Source organism: Brienomyrus brachyistius, unplaced genomic scaffold, assembly GCF_023856365.1.
Source record: "Brienomyrus brachyistius isolate T26 unplaced genomic scaffold, BBRACH_0.4 scaffold46, whole genome shotgun sequence".
Lineage (NCBI taxonomy): Eukaryota > Metazoa > Chordata > Actinopteri > Osteoglossiformes > Mormyridae > Brienomyrus > Brienomyrus brachyistius.
This window is the reverse complement of record NW_026042321.1, coordinates 2128709-2153880: the sequence shown is the minus strand read 5'-3', so window position 1 is coordinate 2153880 and position 25172 is coordinate 2128709. Positions and strand designations below refer to the sequence as shown.

General features: G+C 39.6%; 1 protein-coding gene across 1 annotated transcript; it reads right to left on the bottom strand.

Moving 5' to 3' along the window:
• Nucleotides 1–14676: 14676 nt before the first annotated feature.
• Nucleotides 14677–24960, bottom strand: LOC125723250 (homeobox protein EMX1). Its single transcript, XM_048999660.1, has 3 exons — nucleotides 24399–24960; nucleotides 19207–19391; nucleotides 14677–15998 (listed from the first exon to the last, which is right to left on the bottom strand). The coding sequence occupies exons 1-3, from the start codon at nucleotides 24742–24744 to the stop codon at nucleotides 15831–15833; spliced, it is 699 nt and encodes a 232-aa protein (XP_048855617.1). The 5' UTR covers nucleotides 24745–24960; the 3' UTR covers nucleotides 14677–15830.
• Nucleotides 24961–25172: the final 212 nt, after the last annotated feature.

Below are 25172 nucleotides of genomic sequence, written 5' to 3'. Positions count from 1 at the left end.
ATACTTTTAGCATGCTGGAAATCGAAGCCTGTATCCATATCTTTCATTGTAGCGGGTGACAGGATTTGGTAGATAGCCAGTCATTGCCCCGTGTTTCCTCCCGGGGTCCTCAGTGACCCCTTGTTGTTAGGCTACTTCGCAGCCTTTCTTGACTTGTATCTCTCGCATGTATTGACCCAGGACTCATGGAGGGCAGCATTGAATGGGCTGAAGTCCACGTGCCCCATAACCATTTAATGCGTCCCTGTGTTTCCCCAAGACACTCTTTACTGTTGTTACACATAATTTTTTGTTCTTATTATTTTGATTCCAACTGTTCTCAGATTGGCCCTGTCTCCGGCCATCAGCCTATTCTGACAGCCATCCCAATATCAATACTACTCTTTAGCTGATTTCACAATAATGGAATGCAGATGTTTTATTACAAAGATAACATACAATGAAAAGCATAGCAAATTGCTAAAATTATTAATGGAAAATATATATATATAAACACGTTACAATAACAATGGCCGAATTACACTCTCTTCAACCCCCACAGGAAGAGCATGCACACTCCAAGTTCAGGGCAGAGGGTGGGATTCAGAACTCCACCCCCACAGGAAGAGCATGCATGCTCCAAGTTCAGGGCAGAGGGTGGGATTCAGAACTCCACCCCCACAGGAAGAGCATGCACACTCCAAGTTCAGGGCAGAGGGTGGGATTCAGAACTCCACCCACACAGGAAGAGCATGCACACTCCAAGTTCAGGGCAGAGGGTGGGATTCAGAACTCCACCCACACAGGAAGAGCATGCACACTCCAGAGAAGGATCCAGCTGCAGACGGCTGTAGAGTGGAGCTCCACCGGAAATACGTCACCTCCACAGGAAACACGTGACCTCAACTCTGTGTTACAGTGAATAAACCCTAACCTTAACCTTAACCCTAACCCTAACCGGAGCTCCACTTCACGTCCTTAAAGGTCACGTATTTCCTGTGGAGGTGACGTATTTCCGGTGGAGCTCCACTCTACAGGCATCTGCAACAAAACCCTCTTCACACTCCATGCAAAGGGGGAGGATTCAGAACCTCACCTTTCATGCCAACAGCCATTGTTATTATTGTAATTTCTGTCGATGACATTTTTGTCACGAAATGACTAGTTGCGTAGAACAGCATAGTAAGTTATTAAATGTTTACTTTCATTATTAAAAGACAAGAAAATCATAAATTTGACTTGTAGCTACTTTGTGTGTATGTGAGGCATATTTGATATTAAAAGTAAATTTCAATGGTACAAATACAATATTGCCACATGTGATATCCAGCACTACACTATATACTGTACGTTTGTTTCATTTTAACTGATTCACTATTTAATGTTGATTGCAAGTTGTTGTTGATTGTTAGATGTATGCTTTCCCTGTGCTACTGTCTGTTCTCTGTCACATGTCACTGCAAGAACCATGCTAAGCTGCATTCCTTGTAGCATACATGGCCATAAACCTCATTCAGATTCTCCTGAACATTATGCCAAAGGAAACTGATTGGAGAAATATAGTTATCGTGTGGCAGGACACCATGATAAGAAGTAAGGAGATAAGGATTTAGGAACATAAGGTTCTTGCTATGCTATCCATCTGTGGCAGAGTCACGTCTGGTTGACTTTAGCACAGAAATGTGATATAAGGAAACTGGAGAAGCATTTTCAGATCTTTATTCCAATCACTCATCTTCCAGTGGTTTATGTAGCGCAGGGTCAAGCCTGTGCCAAGTAGAATGGGCTGAAGGTCATAGGGAATCCAGGGTAAGATGCCAGTCTTTCACAGGCTCACAAGAAAGCATAGTGGGTAAGTTAGAGACACTGGTTTACTGAATTAATTATTTCTGAACTGCAAGATGACACCTACACAAAGCTGGAAAGAACAAGCAAACTCCACACACACGGTGTGGGGGACGAATCGGATCCCAGTCCGGGAGAGCATAATGGCACCCCTCAAATCTTATGATAAAGTAAGAGATGGAAGCAGATTGGCCAACGGAAAGGGGGGAACATTTTCTAAGAATATCTTAGCAAGGATAGCAAGTCAGAGTTAAACCATCCGCTACACATCCCTACACAGTTAGGAGTGCTACGACTCTGGGGTTAGTGAGGCCAACCATGTTACAATAGCTTAACTTCAGAAGTCCATAATTCATACACACGATACTCCTTACACACTGGTGTTGCTTACAATATTTCTTCTTATTACATTTTTTTCCCCTCACCAAATTTTCCCCACAAAATATTTTGTTATTGCGGCAACATGCTAACACTTGAAAACAGACCTGAACAGCTGAGATGTTAGTGAAGGTAAGAGGAGGCAGCAAAAAGCAGCAAAAAGGTACAGATGGATCATCAGTAATGGGAGCAAAATCCAAATATTGAGACATAATCAAATTATAAAAATAGGACTCATTTACACTAACCATCAAAACATTTCAGGTAATGAGACTATACACTGAGAAACGTACGATGCAAAAACGCAAACTTACACCAAAATAAACACTTGCATTACACTTTCTAATTAAAACAATTGTTTTATGAAAAAATTGACATAGGAATTTGACACAGGTGTCTAAAATAGCAATGTAAAATTTCTGAAACTGTCATAGTTCGAAATGCTCTAAATGAAATATAGCTTAACTACTATTTGACATTTAAGTATGTTATATAAATTGGCCATATTTGTCATAGACAGAAATGGAGCTCACCTCAATTCGATTTATTTAGCGTCTTTCACATCACCCAAAGGTGCTGTACATGGGTGTGTTGTAATGCATAAGTACATCATTTTTATAAAATCAAAGACAAAAACAAAAGAAAGAAAGAAAGAAAGAAAGAAAGAAAGAAAGAAAGAAAGAAAGAAAGAAAGAAAGATGAAAATGGAATAGAGGAACCAAGAACTCCAATGCAGGATGAAAAAAAATCTTTGGGGGTCCATGATTAACTGGCTCCCCAACCTCCCCTAGGCTAACATTAAATGAAAAATGAATGAATGCTTGCTAATGTGAAAACATTAGAAACAAGGTGTAAACGGTGGTCAAGGTTGCAGCCAGTCCATCAATGAGTCGATTCTCCACTCTGGCCTGCACATGGTGGCAGACTGAAGGCTGCACCCACGATGTCACACTTCATAAGTCGAATTCACGATGTCACTCTTCCATGGGACTGAACTAGGACTCCAGCTCAGATAGTGTCCACCCCGGGCACCATCTGGACATGTGGGAAGGAAGGCAGAGAACGTGGGTGGTCTAATTACAAGCACCGCAGACTAATATGGTAGGTACAGTCGTGGCCAGAAGTTTTGAGAATGACACAAGTATTGGTTTTCAAAAAGTTTGCTGCTTCAGTTTTCGTGTTTTATAATAGTATAATTACAAGCATTTCATAAGTGTCAAAGGCTATTATTGACAATTATATTATGTTTATGCAAAGAGTCAATATTTGCAATGTTGGCCCTTATTTTTCAAGACCTCTACAATTCACCCTGGCATGCTGTCAGTCAACTTCTGGGCCAAATCCTCACTGATAGCAGCCCATTCTTGCATAATCAATGCCTGGAGTTTGTCAGAATTTGTGGGTTTTCGTTTGCCCACCTTCCTCTTGAGGATTGACCACAATATCTGAATGGGATTAAGGTCTGAGGAGTTTCCTGGGCATGGACCCAAAATGTTGAGCCACTTAGTTATCACTTTTGCCTTATGGGCACGGTGTTCCATCATGCTGGAAAAGGCATTGTTCATGACAAAACTGTTCTTGGATGGTCATGAGAAGTTGATCTCGAAGGAATTGTGAGTGAGCCCACTCCCTTGGCTGAGAAGCAAGCCCACACATCTCAGGATGCTTTACTGTTGACATGACACAGGACTGATGGTAGCGCCTACCTTGTCTTCTCCAGACAATCTTTTCTCCGAATACCTCAAACAATTGGAAAGGGGATTCATCAAAGAAAATTACTTTACTCCAGTCCTCAGCAGTGCAATTCCTGTACCTTTTGCAGAATATCAGTCTGTTCCTGATGGTTTTTCTTGGGGAGACGTGGCATCTTTGCTGCCCTTCTTGACACCAGGCCATCTTCCAAAAGTCTTTGCCTCACTGTGCATGCAGATGCACTTACACCTGACTGGGCACCCTGAAGCTTTCTTCTCCACAATTGAACCTCTGTTCTTGAAGTTCTTCATGATCTGATAAATGATTGATTTAGGTGCAATCTTACTAGCAACAATATCCTTGCCTGTGAAGCCCTTTATGCGCAAAGAAATGATGACTGCATGTGTTTCCTTGCAGGTAACTACGGTTAACAGAGGAAGAACCATGATTTCAAGCACCACCCTCCTTTTAAAGCATCCAGTCTGCTATTCCAACTCAATCAGCATGACAGTGGGATCTCCAGCCTTGTCCTCGTCGACACTCTCACCTGTGTTAACGAGAGAATCACTGAAACGGTGTCTATAGGTCCTTCTGTGGCAGAGCTGAAATGCAGTGGAAATTGGAATTTTTGGGATTAAGTTCATTTTCATAGCAAAGAGGGACTTTGCAATTAATTGCGATTCATCTGATCACTCTTCTTTACATTCTGGAGTATTTGCAAATTGCCATTATAAAAGCTGTGGCAATAGACTTTGTGAAAATTAGTATATGTGTCATTCTCAAAACTTTTGGCCACGACTGTACAGCAGCACCAGCAGCTACAGGTACATAGTTGCATTTCTGCATCTCTATTAAATATTAATATTGTGCTTCATATTATTGTCTGCATATCCTCAGGGAAAAATGCCTCATGCTGCCCCTGACACTACTCTGATTTTATTTTTAACTTTGACCCCTTTGAACTTTGACCCCTTCTTCATAGACACCAGAACACCTGATTGGTGGACATAGATGGTTCGAGAATTCATTATTTCCCAATGCAGCAATTGCTTGATTAAATATAGTACTACAGGAATGCTTTAAAATGTTGCCTTAATTATAGAACTGAGAAGAACCTAAAAATAAGATACAAAATTAAGAACTTGAATCATCTAATAGTAAATATGATTTTCGCAGACTGGGTGCACAAACCCACCTCCCCAGATTATTTGTATTTCCGCCTGATACCTTGGCCAACCTCTGGTCCAGCGAAAAGACCTAAGTGAGTCCCAGCCAGGGGGCCTCAAATGGTACCATCTGGGCCCAGTCCTGAGTCTTCAGGGACCCCCTCTGCTGTTCTTCATGTTTACTGTTCTAAGTCCTGGAGCAGTCGGCACAGTAAACAGAGGCCCAGGAGAGGTGCAAGCAGAATCTATGGTGAGAAGGGGAAGATGGCTTTGACCCTGATCCATCCAGGACCATGCACCTTGACCTGACGGCTTCCACTATTAAGAATGAACCCACTGCACACTCTAGCTCCAGCTCAACAGTCCCAGTGGCATCCCCTGTTCCCTATCCTACAGGTTCTCCCAGCACTGCCATCCCACTGGCGTCCTCCTGTCCTGCTGCTCGATCTTCCTAGTGGCTTCCTCTCTCATCTTATAGCCAGTGTGATTATCCGTTTAATGTTTCACCCAGTCTTGTCCTGTCTTGTTCCATAGAGTACCTTGTCCTGATGTTATCTGTCTGTTCATTGTTATTTATCAGCCCTCGTGTGGATCACTCCAGCTGCCTCTCATTTGCTCCCTCGTCAGTCCTGTTTGAAAGCTCAACCCAGTCCTGTGCTCCCCAGTGCTGTTATTGAAGTCATTCATGGCGTGTGTTCCAGTGCTTTCCACATGTTTACCTTCCTGTTTAACCCATTGTGGTCCACTTCATTTTGCCCTGCTCCTGTTATCCTTTGAGTAAAAACCCTTTTTTTGCCCTTATACCTCCCCATGATCTACTTGCTCTCAACGCGAGTCCTGACTTTGGTTCAAATAAGTTTGTGCAGCTTACTGTCAAGCTTTTCATATTAGGTGAAACACTCATTTTGAACTAAATACATGGATGTTATAGATTAATTTAATTTCTACAAGGTTATATTTTTACAATGCTTTCTTTATCACCACTTTCAGCTTGCCTATTTTTTCCATATTCCCATTTCTCTGTACCAATTGAGGTTCTGAAGAGTCATAACTGATTTTTAGTGAGCTTTAAAGATGTTTAAGATTTAATTACAACTGTAAATAGCTCAGGCAGCCATATGGTGTCAAAACTTCAGACATATGTACTGCCAAGCTTCTTGCAACATACTGCATCCCATCATGCATTTGGTCTCCTTTCACTCTCAAGTCCCTTTGCACTTTCAGGGGATTTGCAGACAACATTCTCAAAAGAGGTGAATTCACAACAAATGTATGCTCCCTCCCCCTCTATTTCACACTCCCCAGGACCACTGATTAAGATTCTGTCGTTAAAGCTGTAGCCATCTGCTTCTGGTTCAAATATTAGGAGTTTTAATTCAAAATTGGAATATAACCAATAGGCTGCATTGTGATTGTAAGTGTGTATGTGATTATTATTGACAAAGGTTTCCAAATGAGCATCCAAAATGTATAATAACTTAGTTACTAATGCATGGATCCTGTGTTTTATTCCAATAACAAAATATTGCTACCTATAGAAGGAAGAATAGACCACCTATAGATTAAACTATGGCATGTGAAATATTTGCAATTCTACTGCCATTACACAGTTTGTAAAATACAAACAAGATAATTCCAGAATGTCTTATGCACAAAACATGCAATAACTGTTACATATTTGGCATTCTCTGAGAATTTCAGTGAGGATCCATTGTTCCTATTGTTTTCTCAAAAATTTGGTTCCTTCAATTTTTACATCACATTATGCTCATTTCAACATTGGTATATCATATTGAGGGGTCTGGCAAAAATAAGGTACTACAATCAAATCGACAAAAAGATCAAATGAGAAATTGTTTCAATTTTTACACTGCGCCACCACTAAATTTGAAATTTTAAACAACATTTCATTAAAATCTTTTTAATAATGTAATAAAGCCTGAGGCTTTCTAGAATATAAATAATACCATAATCAAACTGGTTGTGTGCACAGTCCAAGTTCTTAGGAATGTCTGAGAATCTACTGGAAATCAGCACATAATCTTTGGTGCCGAAAACCAGTTACGGTAGTGATCAATATTAGAGAATGAGTGACATTTTTGTGCTTTGTAAATTTACTTACCCATATTCAAAATGATCATAACACAAACAGAACAGATATATTTTAATCATATTTCATCAGTGAAAACTATTGCACAACACAAAATGAAGGGTTTAAGCAGGAAAGTCTGCAATCAAAATTAGAGAATGATCTGTTCGATGTCTAAGTGAACTTTATTGTCATCTCATCATATACTAGTATACAGAGAGGTGAAATGGCAAAGGTTAGGGTTCACAGTATACAAATAGTACCAATAAGATAAGACAGTATGTGCATACAGTCAGGAGAGTGCAATATACTGGTAGTAGGCAATTTTCCAGTGCAATTAACTACCATAAAATACACTGAGAGACATTAAATTCAAAACTTGAATATACGGTACTATACAATATCTTGAAATATCTGGCAATCCGAATCTATTTGGCAACAACGGTAGGCATTTTGCAAGATGATGGGCTTCTCCAGTGTGACTGAAACCCTGTAACCTCAGGTTGTTCAGAGGGAGATGAACCATTACAAGAGCATCATTTCTCAAATATTGAAGCTGTACAAAGAAACCAAGTCATTCAAGTTACAAGAAAAGGCTGGTCCCCAGGTAAGAGGAGCGCACGACAAAACAGGATGATAGGAAGACTCTCTGTAGGGGATCAGTTCAACGCCACAGCTGGAATCCCTCAACAGATCATTTGTGGATGGGACAAGAATTTGTCTTCAGATGGTTTTGTCACCTGGGAAAATATGGATTGAAAACCCACTCTTCAGTGACAAAGCCACTCATCAGCAAGAAGAGTAAAAATGCTAGACTAGCCCTTTGCTGAAGAGCATGTTGTATGAACAGATGAGAACTGATCGAACGATAATTTCAGTAATGAAAGTTTAATTAAGTTAGTTTAGAAGGGAAGTCTTATGTGTGGCATTGAATTGAGGATATACTCCACCCAAAGTGTGCAAAGAAGTCCGTAAAGTTCTGAGGGGTAAGTGTCATGGTGTGGGTATGTTCTCTATGGCTGCTGGAGGAATCAGGCTTCTCTACATGGCATGATGAATGCTAATGTGCACCAGGACCTCCTCCAGCAACACGTGGTTCCTTTTCTGCGAGCATCACTTAAGACAATGCCCACTGCAAAATGAGTGAAGCAATTCCTCGAAGTTGAGAACATCAAGCTGCTGAAATGGCCAGCTCAGAGTCCTGATGTAAACCGTATTAAGAATCTCTGAAAGGTAATTATAGACAAAATTATGGCAAAGAAACCCACTACAGTTTCCAAAGTGTGAAAGAAATTGGAAGACAAGTGCAACAAAATTAAGTCAGAGCAGTGAGAGAAATTGGTTATGTCTTGTGGGCACCGATGTGCCAAAGTCAGTGAAAACAAAAGCCTCTATAATTTCCTACTAATTTCTGAAAGGTGTAACCATCAACAATAGTTGACAAAAATTATAGGCATCTTCTGCAATGAAATTGTAACCGTTCTGAAATTTTGATCACAGACCCTTGAATTTTTTGTCTAAGGGACATTCTACCAGCAACATACATTATCTGTCCTGGGTTAAATTATAATCACAAAATGACCTTTTATAATCTCAAAATGTCTAAAACTGACCAGATGGTTAATGTCTGTGAGCGTTTCTGTAGAGGAATACGCTTTTTTATTCGGTTCTCAGATGTTTTTCTTACTTCAGTGAAAATACTTTTTAAAATTACAAAACCTGAGAAATGGAGCTGTCCCCAGCTAAACTGGAGCTACCTCTTTCATAGTTTTGTTGTGATAAAAAAACTTTTATTCAGAAAAAACACCATTATCACATTTACTTAAAACATTATACAAAAAGATTATGATTCAAAGAAAGTGACATTATTTGAGGTTAATGCTGATATTGATCAAGGGTGACATTGAAGTGTATAATTGTAAGCTTATTATTGCAAGTTTTTTGTGAAGGACGAACTAAAGGGTCAAGCCCCGTGATGCAAAAATTTCCCAGAAACAAAAGGAACTGTTGTAAATCCAAAATGTCACTGAAATTCCTTGTGTCAGAACGAGCAGAGAACGGGCAGGCTGGCAGGTAGGCAGGGAAAGATCAGGCAGGCAGGCGAAACTCTGGGAAAAACTGGGGATTTATTAAGGTACGGGCAAGGCAGGACGGAATGGAACAACAGCACTAAGACTCACTAACATCAACTGACATCAACTAACATCAATGACGGACAAAAAACCAGGGCAAGACACGGACTGAAATAGACCAGACTGGGCGAAAATAATCAGACACAGCTGGGCTAGATCGGGGAAGCACACGTGGATAATCAGGGGGCGTGGCACACACGAGGATCGGACGAGCCGGGCATGACACCTTGCTTGTATGCTAACAGTTTTAATATTAGCATGTTGACAGGCTAAGAAATGCAGTTAAACTGGTTCACTGTCATGCCCTGTCACAACATAGATTATACAAATTTAAATATTGGCTATAAAATGATAAGATGTACAGTACGGGATATGACAATAGATATATAGGAAGTAGTAAACAATTTGAGCAGTTAAATATGCAGTGAAATAAATTTCCTAAGAACTGACATATCGATAAGGTTGCAGATTTTGGAAGGGAGTTGAACAACACATCGCTGGGAAATAAAGTACTTCTCATTCTATTTGTTTTATATTAATGTTTATATTAATGATGTTTCAATTCATATATACATATCATTTATATTAGTATTGAGTAATAATGAGTGTAATTGTTTCAGTATTTTTTTATTTTTTTTTACTGAAATTTATATTGAAATATTGTGTCAAAATATTTGGAATATATCAGATGTCAGTCATATTTATCACACCCTTCCCATCCGACTCTGCTGTTACCTCCCTAGTGTGACCCTAACAAGCCACGCCCATCTCTTGTTTGGCTTACCTCTTCTTCCTGCTCTTGTGCTCCTTACTCCAGCTGCCTCTTATTTGTTCCCTCGTTAGCCTTGTATGAAAGTGTTTCCCAGTCCTGTGTCTCCCAATTCTGTCATTGACATTACACCTTCGCATTGCCTGTGCCATTCCTTGCTCCTTCTTCCTGCTCAAATCCCTTGGGATTGTGTTTGTTTCCAGTCATCATTCCGGCAGATTGGATACCCCGAGTGTCCTGGATGCAGGGGTCAAAGGGGTTGCCAGTTCCACGGGAATTGCCCCGTTGTCAGGCAGAGAACTTCTTTGTCTTCCTGGACCTCATCCTGGAACTGAGGGCTAACCCCATGGTCTGGAAAAGGCCCGAGGCCAATGCTCTCTTCTACTCTATGAATCAAATGCTCTCACTCACCCCTAACATGGATCCCCAAGAGGCAGTGAAGGTTTAGCGCCTGCTAGCTGAGGTGTAGGGAATTGTCAAGCGACAATGGCTCCCCACAGCTAGCCTCCAATCCACCCGCTAGCTGCCCGAAACTAGCCGCCTGTCTGCTTGCCGTCTTCAGCTGTGGGAAGTGAAAACGGGGGAAGTGAACCAAACCTGCGCCTGAGCCCGTCTCACTGGATCTGGATTTTGCATCAACAAAATCCATAAAGTCAGTCGTGTTACACCATAATTAATCCTATCACGCAAGACATTATGGTATAAAATTGAGTATTTGAGAAAAAAAAATGTATCTCTTTATATGTGTAGATTAAGATGGAGGTATTTATCCGCCATTACATTTTTGTAAAAATCTCCTGTGAAAATGAATTTTTTTACAACTCTATGAGTGCTTCTGTGGCATAAGCAAGACGTATGAGTTCTGCATGCCATCCACTACAGTTAAGCAAAAAGTTACCTATATTTCATACAGGAATCATAAAACCATGTTAGATACACTCAAGGATGTGTGTTCAATAAGGAAATGCTATTTGTATCAAAGAAATTATTCAGAAACTATTCTAATAGATACAAATACATGTGACATTATAGGGGTGAAATGCATAGAAAAACGTATTTTATTCAAGCATAAAACATGCTGAGATGGCATGATGTGTTTCTCATAGTTGAACATGTTCTCCATATGGCTCAGTGTACAGATTCAGGAAGAAGATTCTTTTGCTCTCAGGACTTTTATATGTGACTTGGGTTTGAGTCTACGGGTTACAGCCTGGGTTACATGTGTGTGGAGTTGGACATGCTGAGGCTAATTGGAGTCACTAAATTACCCATAGGTGTGCATGTGTGAGTGACTGGTGTGTGAGTGTGCCCTGCAATGGGCTGGCCCCCCATCCTGGGTTGTTCCCTGCCTTGTGCCCATTGCTTCCGGGATAGGCTCCGGACCCCCCGCAACCCAGTAGGATAAACGGGTTGGACAATGGATGGATGGACTTTTAGATGTGGAAATGGGTGTTTCTGGTACAATGTCCCTTAAACCTATTCGTTTGTGACATGGGATAGTTTTCAATAATGAAAGATAACATTTTGAATGACAAAAATGTCACTCATTTTGCTCACTACTATCTATTTTTATGGAATTAGGGAATAAGAACATAAGAAATTTACAAACAAGAGGAGGCCATTCGGCCCATCAAGCTGGTTTGAGGAGAACTTAACTAATAGCTCAGATTTGTTAAAATCTTATCTAGCTCTGATTTAAAGGAACACAGGGTTTTAGCTTGCGCTACACTAGCAGGAAGACTATTCCATACTCTAACTACATGCTGCGTAAAGAAGTGCTTCCTCAAATTCATTTTAAAATGTTCTCTCGCAAATTTCCACTTATAGCTACGAGTGCTAGTATTTAAACTAATATTGAAATAGCCATTTGGCTGAACAGCATCCAGACCTGTTAGAATCTTATATACCTGGATCATGTCCCCCCTTAGTCTCCTTTGCTCAAAGCTGAACAGATTCAACTCAGCTAACCTCTCCTCATAAGACATTCCTCTAAGAAAGGAATGATTCTATGGAATCATTCTTGTAGCCCTACGTTGCACCCTTTCCAAGGCAGCAATGTCCTTCTTAAGGTATGGTGTCCAAACCTGCACACAATATTCTAGGTGGGGTCTTACTAAGGAATTTTATAATCATAACACCCCCTCCCTTGACTTAAACTCCACACACCTAGAGATGTAACCTAACATCCTATTGGCCTTTTTTATTGCTTCCCCACACTGGTGAAAGTGGGACATGGAAGCATCAACATACACACCGAGATCATTCTCATAATCAGCTACCTTTACTTCAGTGGAACCCATAAAATATCTGTACTTTATATTTCTGATCCCTGCATGGGAGCTTCGTTTAGCTTCGAGCAAAGGAGACTAAGGGGGGACATGATCCAGGTATATAAGATTCTAACAGGTCTGGGTGCTGTTCAGCCAAATGGCTACTTCAATATTAGTTTAAATACTTGAATTTGTTACCATAAGTGTAAATTACGCAGCTTGTAGTTGGAGTATGGAATAGTCTTCCTGCTAGTGTAGCGCAAGCTAAAACCCTGGGTTCCTTTAAATCAGAGCTACATAATGGTCTGTAATGGTCTGAGGGCTGCGATTAATGTGAACAGAGGGAAACCGGTACAGTCAAGTGAAGACTGAGAGCAGCTGGACTGTATGGTCGAGTTGCTGTCAGAAAACCTTTACTTTGTGGTGTTAACAAGAAAAAGAGGCTATTATAGGCTAAAGAACATAAACGCTGGAGTGTTCAGGACTGGGAGCAGGTCTCGTGGGCAGACGAAAGTCCACCCATGGGACAAGTTGGACCAACAAGTCTAAAATGAGTATCTAGTCAATGAAACAGGACTGTTTGCATGCTGGAAAATATGCTGGGAAGGTTTGGACACAAATTATTTCCAAAATTGAAAGGGTGCTGTGATAGTGGTGATTTTGATGAAACTCATAATTAGGCACTTGCATTCATTAAATTGCACTTACAGGGCACAGTAAATTGTTACATTACACTTCAAGACCAGTCAGTTACATTTGTTTGAAGTACTTCTATTTTTTTCTTGTAATAATAGTTTGAAAAAGCAGTGTATCATTTATTTTATATATATATAAGCAGTTATGCAGACATTGAGCCAGACTGTTGTGCCACTTATGGTTACAAATTCTGGGTAGCGACTGAAACAATGACACTGTGAATACAAGTGGCAGAAATGAGTTTCCTTTACATAATGTCTGGGCTCAGTTGAGGAGCTCAGACATTTGGGAGAAGCTCAAAGAAGAGTTGCTGCTCTTCCGCATCGAAAGGATCCAGCTGAGGTGATTTGGCCGTTTGCCTCTTGGACACATTCCCATATAAATTAATGGTAATTGCTTCTTCACTTTACAACGTTTTGGCTGATGAAAGGTTTTATGAGAACGTTCTTCTTTTAGAAAGCGGGAAAAAACTATGCAACTTCACAGAAACATATGGAGGAAAATCTATACCTATAATTATACATCATAACATTCTGGATAAGCAGAAGCGAGAACTAGTGAAGCCAAATCAGCAAAAGTTGACTGTCTGTGTCAGGATCTTCCACGTTGGATAAGCTTGAGTTTTAACAACTTAATAAGATGTTTTGTCATTTGTCAATGACAATTTGATCAATGATCAATTTGATCATTTTTCAATGGACAAATGATCATCTTCGATGCAGTGTTTTTTGACTAAATATCTGAGGGTGATTAATAAAAATTGCTTAGTTTTAATTTCATCTATTAATTTCATGATAATCCATCCATCCATTTTCCAAACCACTTATCCTATGGGGTCGCGGGGGGTCCGGAGCCTATCCCAGAAGCAATGGGCACAAGTCAGGGAACAACCCAGGATGGGGGGCCAGCCCATCGCAGGGCACATTCACACACCATTCACGCATGGGCAATTTAGCAACTCCAATTGCTACCAGAGTACCCAGAGGAAACCCCACGACAACATGGGGAGAACATGCAAACTCCACACACATGTGACCCAGGTGGAGACTCGAACCTGGGTCACAGAGGTGTGAGGCAACAGTGCTAACCACTGCACCACGATGCCGCCGCCTATTAATTTAAGGTAAAAATTAAATCTCTTGAATTTTTGGTCTTATAGTTTCAAACTATAATAGCATATGACAACTCAACACTCACAGCCCCCCAGCTCTAGTCCCTGGTTGGTCATTCCCCCCCTTTTTGTCGCATTTGCCAGGTTGCTGCATGGTTTGACATATGACTGGAACACAAAGCAGCCTATGACCTTAATCTATGCAAGGGCAGTTCTTACCTTAAAGGTCTGAATTAATGTAGTCTTCCTAGGTCCGCCTCTCCTGTCCTGTGGACACTTAATATGCTACCTTGCTTACCTAAAAATTGTCAAGAATTTATCTTTCTCCTAATATCAATCAAAGCTCAATCAAAAGGATTTTGGTAATGACTTGGTCGTGACTCCGTGAGCCAGTGCTGCACATGAAATGTTTCTGTGGTATGCTTCCTTAAAATATGGTATTGGACAGACTTTGGACATGCGTTTGTCAAGTAACAAAAAAGATTTTTTTGACTCAAACATACGCTGCATTCTTTTCATGCCTTCTTGCTGTAAAACTCACAAAACACATTCCAATTTAAATCTTTATTAATTACTGTACAATAGTTTTGCAGGAAGATTTTATTACAAAACATGACAATGTGTATCATATTCACTTCATACTCAGTCGTATTAAGGGCGATTAGGAACAATATGGTTGCACTGTATTCTGATGCATATCCTGTTTCTTTTTATGGACTGAGTATAAAACTATGTTCAATAAAAATTATAAGTGATATCTGTTTTTATGCTCGGCCTAAAGCCAAAGTTTGTCCAGCTATTTTATTATTTAGGGTCAAAAAATTAAAGCTTATGATCAAAGTGAAATGATGATATAATCCCCTAATATAGCTCATGCACTGGGATTTGGAAATTATATTCATGTCCGAAGCCTTGTGTTTTTAAAAAATTAGTAGTTACTCATGCAGTTATAATATAAATCTGTTTTGTAACAACTTAAATGACAGAAAAGCTGCAGTACATTGCAGGTGCTACAACCCCAGCTATGCACACAGGACTGGACACCCATGCTAAATATCTTTTGTTAATATCTCCATGTACACCTCCAGTTACGTGAAACAGAAAAAAACTCAATTTATGTAATTGAATATATGGCACAATTCAACATAAGAAAGCTGAATATATTTTTAAGGAAATATCCTTGGGAGAAAATCTATTTTTTTTTAATTAGACCATCCATAGGTTATGAGAAATAAATGCATTTTATAAAGCATAAAGGGCCTGGGTAAAATAGTGGCTGAATTAAAAGATGATAAATTTAAAAGTTCAGGCAAACAAGATTTTCAGGAAGTAGTCTCCTATATTGGGCAGAGATCAAAAAAGGTAAAAGCGAGAAGGTGTGACAATTATGTTATAATACGAGGCATCTCCTGCTTGAACATTGATGGGATACATTCCTTCTACTACACATCATCAGCTTTGGCCTTTATAACCAAGCTATAACAAAACCATTACTTTGATTATTCAGATTGGTATGCAAAGCATAGTTGAGGACCTACTGAATGCACACTTACTTTTATTCCAGCCAGTGTTTTCATTTTGCAGCTTGAAAATGCTGGCCAGTTATCCAGTCATTTCTGCGGTGTCGTATAATTATATTTATAGATAATACATAATAAATAGGGATGCAACTGCAAGTGAATTCCATGTCTTGGTAAAGAGATCTATTCATCTGAAGTGACATCAATGTCCTCAGAGCTGGCTTGTTTTGTTGCAATCCTCCACCTGTTGATGTGATGGTTTCCCTTCTTTTTCTGCTGGCAGTCTGGTCCTTCCTCCTCCAGTTTTTGCCTCTTGTACTTTGTCCTTCTGTTTTGGAACCAGACCTTCACCTTGAGGCGCAAGAAATGAAAATAATGCCATGTTCAAAGAGTACTACAGAGCTGCTGAAAATCACTACAGTTTTCTGCTGAGGATCTGCATGGCTTATGAATTTCCATGACTTTGTGACATTCGTAACCATTATCTTCCACGATAATCATGATTCAAAGTGAAAGAGCAGTTTAATTTAAGACCTGCAGGTTGAAAACCAAAAGCTATGAATGCAAATGTTTAAAGATCAATGAAATAAAGTACAAACCAAAGAATAGCTCAATTACAGATGGAATGAGTCTTCATTGTATGACATGCCACTGGTTTTAATTAATGTGGTGATGTCATATAATGAAGAATGTGATTGGCTGTAGTAGTGAAACGCTAGTCTCTCCCTGCTGACACAGAGACATGTTGAACTCAGGAAAATCAGGACGTGCTTCAAAATATTCAATCAATGTGTAATTAAGCTGTTCTTTGATTTGTACTTTATTTCATTGACCTTTAAACATGTTGAACTCATGATGTCTGTGTTTTGAGTATTTCCGCTGTTGCCTGACTAACCCAAACTAGTTAACATCTGTCTTCCCTCCTTATCCTGAACAGAGTGATAGGGGGCCTGGAACCTCTCTGAGAATAATGAAGAGGTATGCTGCACATACGCACACTCACACCCTACTGGTTAGCCTAATTGCATATTTTTCAACTGCATTAGACAACTTATACGACATGGGGAGGTTATGCAAGCTCCACACATGCAAACAGCATGCAAGATTTGAACCACACACCACCTATAGTACTAAAATGATCTGAAACAGTGTTATTCATGTTTACTCTGTGTCAGTCAGAGTCCCTGAACAAATGGGCTTAGGCGGCCATAATGTTACTCTGCCAGTCATCTGAACCCACAGCCTTCCTGTCACTGGCGCACACTCATAACCAGCTGAATATAACCGGCCAACAAAGCAGAGTGTTGGATCATAATCATGAGATCAGGTGTGGTTCCTCAGAAACCAGGTAGGATGGAAAACCTGCTGGATACCAGCACTCCAGGATCAGGGTTGCCTACCCCTGGTCTAAATACACAGTCTGAATACAAGATAATTCAAAATCTTAGTTCTTAGTTCTTCAGTTCCTAAGACAACACTCTAAACCAATACGAGCAAGAGGAAATGTATTTAATAATATTCATCCAAAGTGAAAAGTGGACAGTGGTGGTATTGTGATGCAATTCAGGAATATGTGGTTCAGGTATACCTTACCTTGCGGAGACCCCCACAACGTGATGAATACCCATTTTTTTTACCTTTTGGGGACCAGTTTCCTGGTCCACATATGTGAAAAGTCTATTTTATAAAAATCTGTGACTGCAATGAAAAAATCAAAAACACAAAAACTCTTGTATTTTGTTTTGTTGCCTATGGTTATGGTTAGGGCTGGGTGGGAGTTAAAGTTGTCAGAGTTTGCATTAGCATTTTTCCCATAGAAATGAATGAGTGGTTCCCAAAAAGATATGTTTACCCAACATGTGCGTGTGTGTGAGCGTGTGTGTGAGCATATGTGTGAGTGGACGTTTTCCTCCGTATATTATGATTTCTGCCCATAGTCTGAAAACATAAACTAGGGTTTCAAAATTGCCTAACATACATGTTTGTGTGCCCTGTGATGGACTGGAATCTTCCCTTGGGTCTTCCCCAGCTTTGTGCCCTATGCTGCCTAGGACAGGATCCAGGCTCCCCATGACCCTGTACCAGATAAGTGGTTGGACAATGGATGGATGGATGGATGGATGAAAGGATGGATGGATGGTTGGATGGATTTTTTGACATGACAGTGTTTTATGATTTTCTTTTGATTTTGTTGTGGATACAACTGTAGCAATTACAGTGAAAGCAAATTTTTTTTTTGGTTTGTTTCCTTGATTCAATGTTGGTGTGAAAGAACGGAGTGAGATTTAAATATAGGGGCCTTTAAATCTCTTCTTATGGATTACCCTTTAAGATAAGTCCACCGTGTAAAAATATTGTACATGACAAAAAAAGAAATGCAAGATAAGGAGTTTGGACTCAAGTCTATGTATACATAAAATCCATCCATCCATCCATTTCCCAAACCGCGGGGGGTCCGGAGCCTATCCCAGAAGCAATGGGCACGAGGCAGGGAACAACCCAGGATGGGGGGCCAGCCCATCGCAGGGCACACTCACACACCATTCACTCACACATGCACTCCTACAGGCAATTTAGCAACTCCAATTAGCCTCAACATGTTTTTGGACTGTGGGGGGAAACCGGAGTACCCGGAGGAAACCCCACGACGACATGGGGAGAACATGCAAACTCCGCACACATGTGACCCAGGCAGAGACTCGAACCTGGGTCCCAGAGATGTGAGGGAACAGTGCTAACCACTGCACCATCATGCCGCCCCTACATGAAATCCAAATGTGTAATCAATTATAATAAGCAATATAGGAGCAGAGGACATACTTCCTAACGTGAGATTACAAAAGGATCTGTTCCTGTTGTCTTATGCTAAGATTTTAATAACTGGCATTGAACAGAGTTGGGCAAAGCAGCCTGCATAGTGGTGAAAGCTATCATGTGCGAATACAGACAGACAGACAGACAGACAGACAGACAGATAGATAGATAGATAGATAGATAGATAGATAGAAATAACCAATAACAATAAATAATATCCATCCATCCATTTTCCAAACCGTTTATCCTACTGGGTCATGGGGGGTCCGGAGCCTATCCCAGAAGCAATGGGCACGAGGCTGGGAACAACCCAGGAGGGGGGGCCAGCCCATTGCAGGGCACACCCACACACCATTCATTCGCACATGCACTCCTATGGGCAATTTAGCAAGTCCAATTAGCCTCAGCATGTTTTTGGATTGTGGGGAGAAATCGGAGTACCTGGAGGTAACCCCATGACAACATGGGGAGAACATGCAAACTCCACAAACGTGACCCAGGCAGAGATTCGAACCCAGGTCCCAGAGGTGTGAAGCAACAGTGCTAACCACTGCACCACCATGCCGCCCAATAAATAATATGTTACGGTAAATAATAACATTACAGAGAATGTTAGAGAAAGTATTTCCCAGAATTGCAGGGAATTTATATGTATAAAGCAAACTTACAACTTTCATATGGCACAGTGGTTAACCAAAAATTACTAATAGCCCTAGAAATCGCATCATCTTCCAGATCCAGTTACCTGTGTTTCTGAGAGACTGAGGCTAGTGGCCAGCTGCTTTCTCTCAGCACCCACCACATAGTGATTTTTCTCAAAAGCTCTCTCTAGCCGTAAAAGCTGGGAAGGGGAGAAGGCTGTTCGGATCCTCTTGGGCTTCCTGGCGAAGGGACCGTGGAGCAGAAGGTTATCCTGGGAAACGTCATTTCCTGGGAACACAATAATAAATCGATTTAGACTAATCCCAAAATGTCCCTGTTGACCCAATATCAAGATAAGTCTGGCACTCTGTACATCGTATTCTCTAATTGATTGGGGTTGATAACTCCCTGCGGTCAGCCAAATACATGCAAACGACTAACTCAGTTATTGTCAATGTATACCATGAGCTTTACAAAGTGAGCTTTCAGTGTTACTGCATTTCTCCTTTTGTTAGAAAATTTGTAAATGTATTAAGCCATCACAGTGTCACATGGTTTTGATTCTTTCCAAAAAATGAAAATACGTAGGAAATATTAAATTAGCCATATATAAAGTAAAACAAGGAAGGGTTGTAATCCAACTTTAAGGCCCCATTTACCATTATTTATTTGAGCAACTAGCTGCACTGCATTTTTCAAAATTTATACAACTGGGGTGTTTTTCCCGATAAATATCAATCGTAGTAAATAACAAATAAGATATCAAAAAACATAAGTAGAGAATGAGTGACATTTGTGAGTGTTTCCCAAAACCCTTTGTTATTCCAGATTTAACAAATAAAGCTGAAGTACAGACACTCCTCTGCTTACGAATGAGATATGTTCCGGATGGCCGGAAGTTAAATTATTCAACATCATTGTAAGTGTATACGCAAGTACAAAGAACTAGGATGCTGGGAGTACGCACGCTACACTGCTGCGCGGCGGGAGTAGCGGCCAGAAGTCGTACTACTCAGAATTGGCGCGCAGAAAAAAATTGATGTTGCGGACAGGAAACGGGAGCCCAATGAACACAATTTGGACTAACAGTCCTCTTCGTTCGTATGTCTGAAAGTTCGTAAGTTGAAAGTTCGTAAGTAGAAACGTGTCTGTACTTCTTTGTTGGTTCCTCCCCAACCTCCAGAATAACAGAATAACACAGAATAACAGAATAACACACACTAACACAGGAATACCGACCTACATATTTCAGAGGTGAAATATTATTGTCACATCAGACTAACGCAAATGTAAAAAATAAATTAAAAATAAATTTAAAAATAGCAATACTGGGGAAATTAAGACCAAAATTTAGAAATTAACGTGAAATTTAGACCAAAGTTAATTAATCTGTTACTCAAATATATTGTGAATGGGCTCAAAATGTGATGTGGCTTCCTTGTAAATAAAGAAGAATGAGGAGCGGCAGTAGGAAAAGAAGCATCAGTCCTCAAAAGAAGAGTTTAGAAAACGTATTCAGGAGGTAACTAAAAATAAATGTTAATTAAATTATTATTGCATTGTTGTGCAGCGTAGCACACAAAACAAAATGAGCACAGCAGTATTCTAGGAAAAGGTTAGACCCCTCCCTCAACTACTACAACAGGAACCAAAATCCCATCATCCAAATGCTCAGAACGCAATCGTGTGTGTTCTTTGGTGTGTGGTGTTATACCTCTCCTCGGCCATCGTTTGGGGATTCAACACGGGAATCAGCAGCTATTCGCTAAGAGGATACCTGCCGTCTCCCAGTAACCAGCCACCAACAAACACACCATCCTTTGCCATCTCACACACTCCAAAGCTGGACCAGACATAAGCATCATGTGAACTCCCAGGCCGCTTGGCGAGAATGTCTGTAAAATGTCCTTGATGGTTTCATATCACCTGGACATTTAGGCCTGGTTCCAAGAACGTTTTTTGACATTTGGAGATGGAATTAAAGAGGCTGGGAGTATGAAAAGGGTTCAGTGTTTCATCCATAAAACAAAATGTTACGCAAGTACCCCCTCCTGCTGGAAATTGTATGTAGTTGAACTCTTTGATTTGTTTATATCTCAGATGGTCTGAATACTTCTTGTCTGCCTGCAAAACAGTATACTTGAATTTCAGGGGCTGAACGGTGCATAACCTCGTTATGTAGCCTAATCAAACTGTATACAGGAATTAAAGAGGTGTTAAAGAGCCCCCTAATTTCTAGGGTATATTATAATTTTTATTACAGCATTGACCAATTAGTGTGCGTTTGCGATCTATTTCGAGTAACCTCTGTGTCTCTGTGATATAACAGCATGCAGGCAAAAGTTCGCATAAAGAAGGACGTGGAAAATAACGAATGAGTCGGATGACTCGTTTACTAACGAGATTACAAACTACTTTAGATATGAAGGGTTAGAAACACTCGCTAATTGGCGAATGATTTTAAGTGGGAGATAACGAAGTACTTAGTGTTGTGAACCTTTCGATCCAACCTGTCGGAAAAAAATCGCTATTGAAGGAGATCGTAAAAGTTATCAGCACAAATAAGAACATATAAATTATAATACAAACGAGAAGAGGCCATTCGGTCCATCAAGCTCGTTTGGGAAGAGTTTAACTAATAGGTGAGAGTTCTTAAAATCTTATCTAGCTCTGATTTAATATAGGAACCCAGGGTTTTAGCTTGCGTTACACTAGCAGAAAGACTATTCCATACTCCAGCTACACGCTGTGTGCTTTTCTCATTTTAAAATGTTCTCCCGTTAATTTCCACCTATGGCCATGAGTGCTAGTATTTAAACTAATATTTAAGTAGCCATTTGGCTGAACAGAATAATAAAATACACCATTACAGGTACAAATATATCTACAGGTAGCATGCAATTGCTTAACTTACACTGTAAAACATTTATTGTCAAATTAACAGTAACTTACTGGCAACCCCATGCCAGTAGTTGCTGTACTTAATAACACAGTAAAATTACCGTAAACCCAACTACAATAGTTTTTAAGCATGCTGTAGAATTAATCACAGTATTTTACTGTTTTTTGGAGAACGGCATTATATCGTTACTGTAATTCAGTTTACAGTATTGTACAAATTGTGTAAAGTTGTTCTATAGCAGAAGTCTGATAGATACTTGAAATAAACCATCAGCAGTAGGGTTTATTTATAGAAGAATACGCTAGATAAAACGGATCGGTAAATGGGTAAAAAAAAAAATCTACATTTGCTTGTCACTGGGGCTGTATACCCTTGTAATTGTACCTTTTAAGGTACAGAAATAGACTCTGAGGAACATCCAAAGGTACAAACAGCATTAATGACCTATCAATGGAACAGAAATGTTCCTATGTCAATTTCTGTACCTTAAAAGGTACAATTACGTTCAGTTAAGGGTACAAATGGCAGACCCTTGAGGGACACGCAAAGGTACATTTTAGCCCGTTTTTGGTAGTATTAAATTTACTAAAAAATACAGAGAAATCACGGACCAGTAATTCTTATAACATGCTAAATTTAACAAAATATAATATTTAATTACTTGTAATATTTGTTATAATTAAACCGAGCTGGAAAAGAAAACTTCATATCAGCTTAACGAGTAGCTGCGGCTTTGGTTTCTGCCGAGAAAAATCATTTTATTTTTAAATATCTTTTCGGAAAGAAGCCAAAGGCATGTTCACATATTTCTCTTTCGCAGCCAATAAGTAAAGCTGTGAACGTGTTTCCGTATTTTCTCTTAATTAGCTAAATTAGTTCACTTAACAGTGACAAACATTAATTAAACTGTTTTTGTACAAAAAATGGAAAAGAGTAGCTTGGGCGTCAAACGATATCTAAACTTATACAGTGCATAGACAGAAAAACCGCCCAGGTATTGGAAATAAACGTGCAAGAACAATATTGTTTTTTTGGGGGAGTTTTTATACCCACTTACTCTGGTTTGGCTCGTGAGCCTACCCCAGACAGTATCGGGCGCGACGCTGGGTTAAACTCTATGTAGGATGACAGTACGTCGCACATACAAACACTCGGGAAATTTTAGAGGCACCTAATAGCCTAACTGCATGTCACTAGACTGTGGGAGGACATATTATGCACTCCGCAAACACAATATAACTCATTCGGCCACTGGACCACCCGAAATAATAGTAATAATAATAATAATAATTGTTGTTATTATTATTGTTGTTGTTGTTATTTTTATTATTATTGTTGCTGTTGTTGTTATTATTATTAATGATGTTATTTGTTGTTATTATTAGTTATTATTATAGTTGCTACGTATTATAGTTATCAGTACTAGTATATATATATATCTTTACAGGCGAGCTGATATCAAACGGCATTTGTCCTTAACATCGGCTACAGGTTTAAAGAAATACCGCTTAATTAATTTAGGCTACAGAATACGCTGGTCTGACACTAAACTGAAACTAACAGAAACTGTCCCGCCATTTCTTTATCAATTAAGCAATACTACTACAAGCATAAGGTAGACAACATTCAATTCAGAGTCGATTAATTGCCGTGCTTATTTTAATTGTCTAGGTACGTATCACTTATGAATGTTATACTGACTAAATTCTGAATGATGAATTACTAAGGCATAGTTCTTGACAAAATCGGAGGAAATCTTATTTCTATTGTTTCTTAAAACAAGGGATTTCATAATTTGTGCATAATTTACCTACATATTTATTTATATACGTATACACAGACGACAGATGCTTAATCTGGCAATAAGAAATAAAATTACAAAAGCGACACAACACTATTATTATTGTTATTGTTATTATTATTGTTAATAATAATAATAATAATAATAATAATAATAATAATAATGAATAAAGAGCATTATACCTATCATTCAACTAAAAAAATGACTCTATCTATAAATATACTTTCATACTTCTAACAAATAATATGAAAACATAATAAAACAATGCTATAAATCCACATACATATACACAAATTAGACAGACAGACAGACAGATAGATAGATAGATAGATAGATAGACTACGTTTATATTAAATAACGCGCAACATAAAAAATAAAAGCATATTTAATAATTAATAACTAGTAACAATTAGTAACTAATACTATTCAGTTTTTTGTTGAATCAAAAAGAATTCAAAAAGCATTTAAGTTATGGCCATCATTATTGTATACACAGCTAAACGTTGTAAAAAAATAGTCAGAAATGAAATGTATAAATATGATTATATTTTATCTAAGTAGGTCTAAATAAATCGTTTCAAATAAAGTTTACCTTGAAATCTGTGTCCAAAGAATCTGTTCCTTAAAACCCACGGATAAAAATTAAGAGGCTCGCGATGTTGTGTTCCAAAAAACGAGTGCGGGTGCGGTAGGTGCGAACCACCAAGCTGATGCGGATGCACCGACAAAGAAGGATGGTTCACCGTCTCAGGGAAGACTAAGTCCGGGTTTGGGTACAAAGATCTGCTCGCTGGACTCTGATACCCGTTCATAAAGACATCAGCGGGGCTTGAATAACTCAGTGCCGTCGGCCGGACCGGATCTTCCGTGCTCAAAGGACCTTCTTTGGCCACCAAGGATTCAATTGTGAAACAGCGTTTAGCGGCCGGAGGAAACATTGTCTGACAATCCAGCCGAAGTTCAGAAAAAGTAGAGTGAAACACCCGCAACTTCTTTAGCCTTGATAAGTAAATACATTAATTTACAAAAGGGTTATAATTACTGCCGTTTTTAACCACAACACTAACAGTCAGTGCTCGCGTAAAACATTAAAGCGCTAAAGGTGAAAGGATGATGAATTACACCATGGGGTCGCACATGTCGCTCGCTATACCATTAAGTGAAATAGATTTGCGGTATAAAGCCGATTGACAGGAGCGACGGCTTGTGAGAGGCGGATGGCTGCTTGATGCGGCAGCGCTGATTGGACGCCGCACCTGTCTGCCTGTTGGAATGAGTAGCTGGAGAACGGATCGTTTAACGAGGATCGGAGTCACTGTATAGGGGTCAACGACAGATGTCTGAATAAGGGAATAAAGGCGGTAGA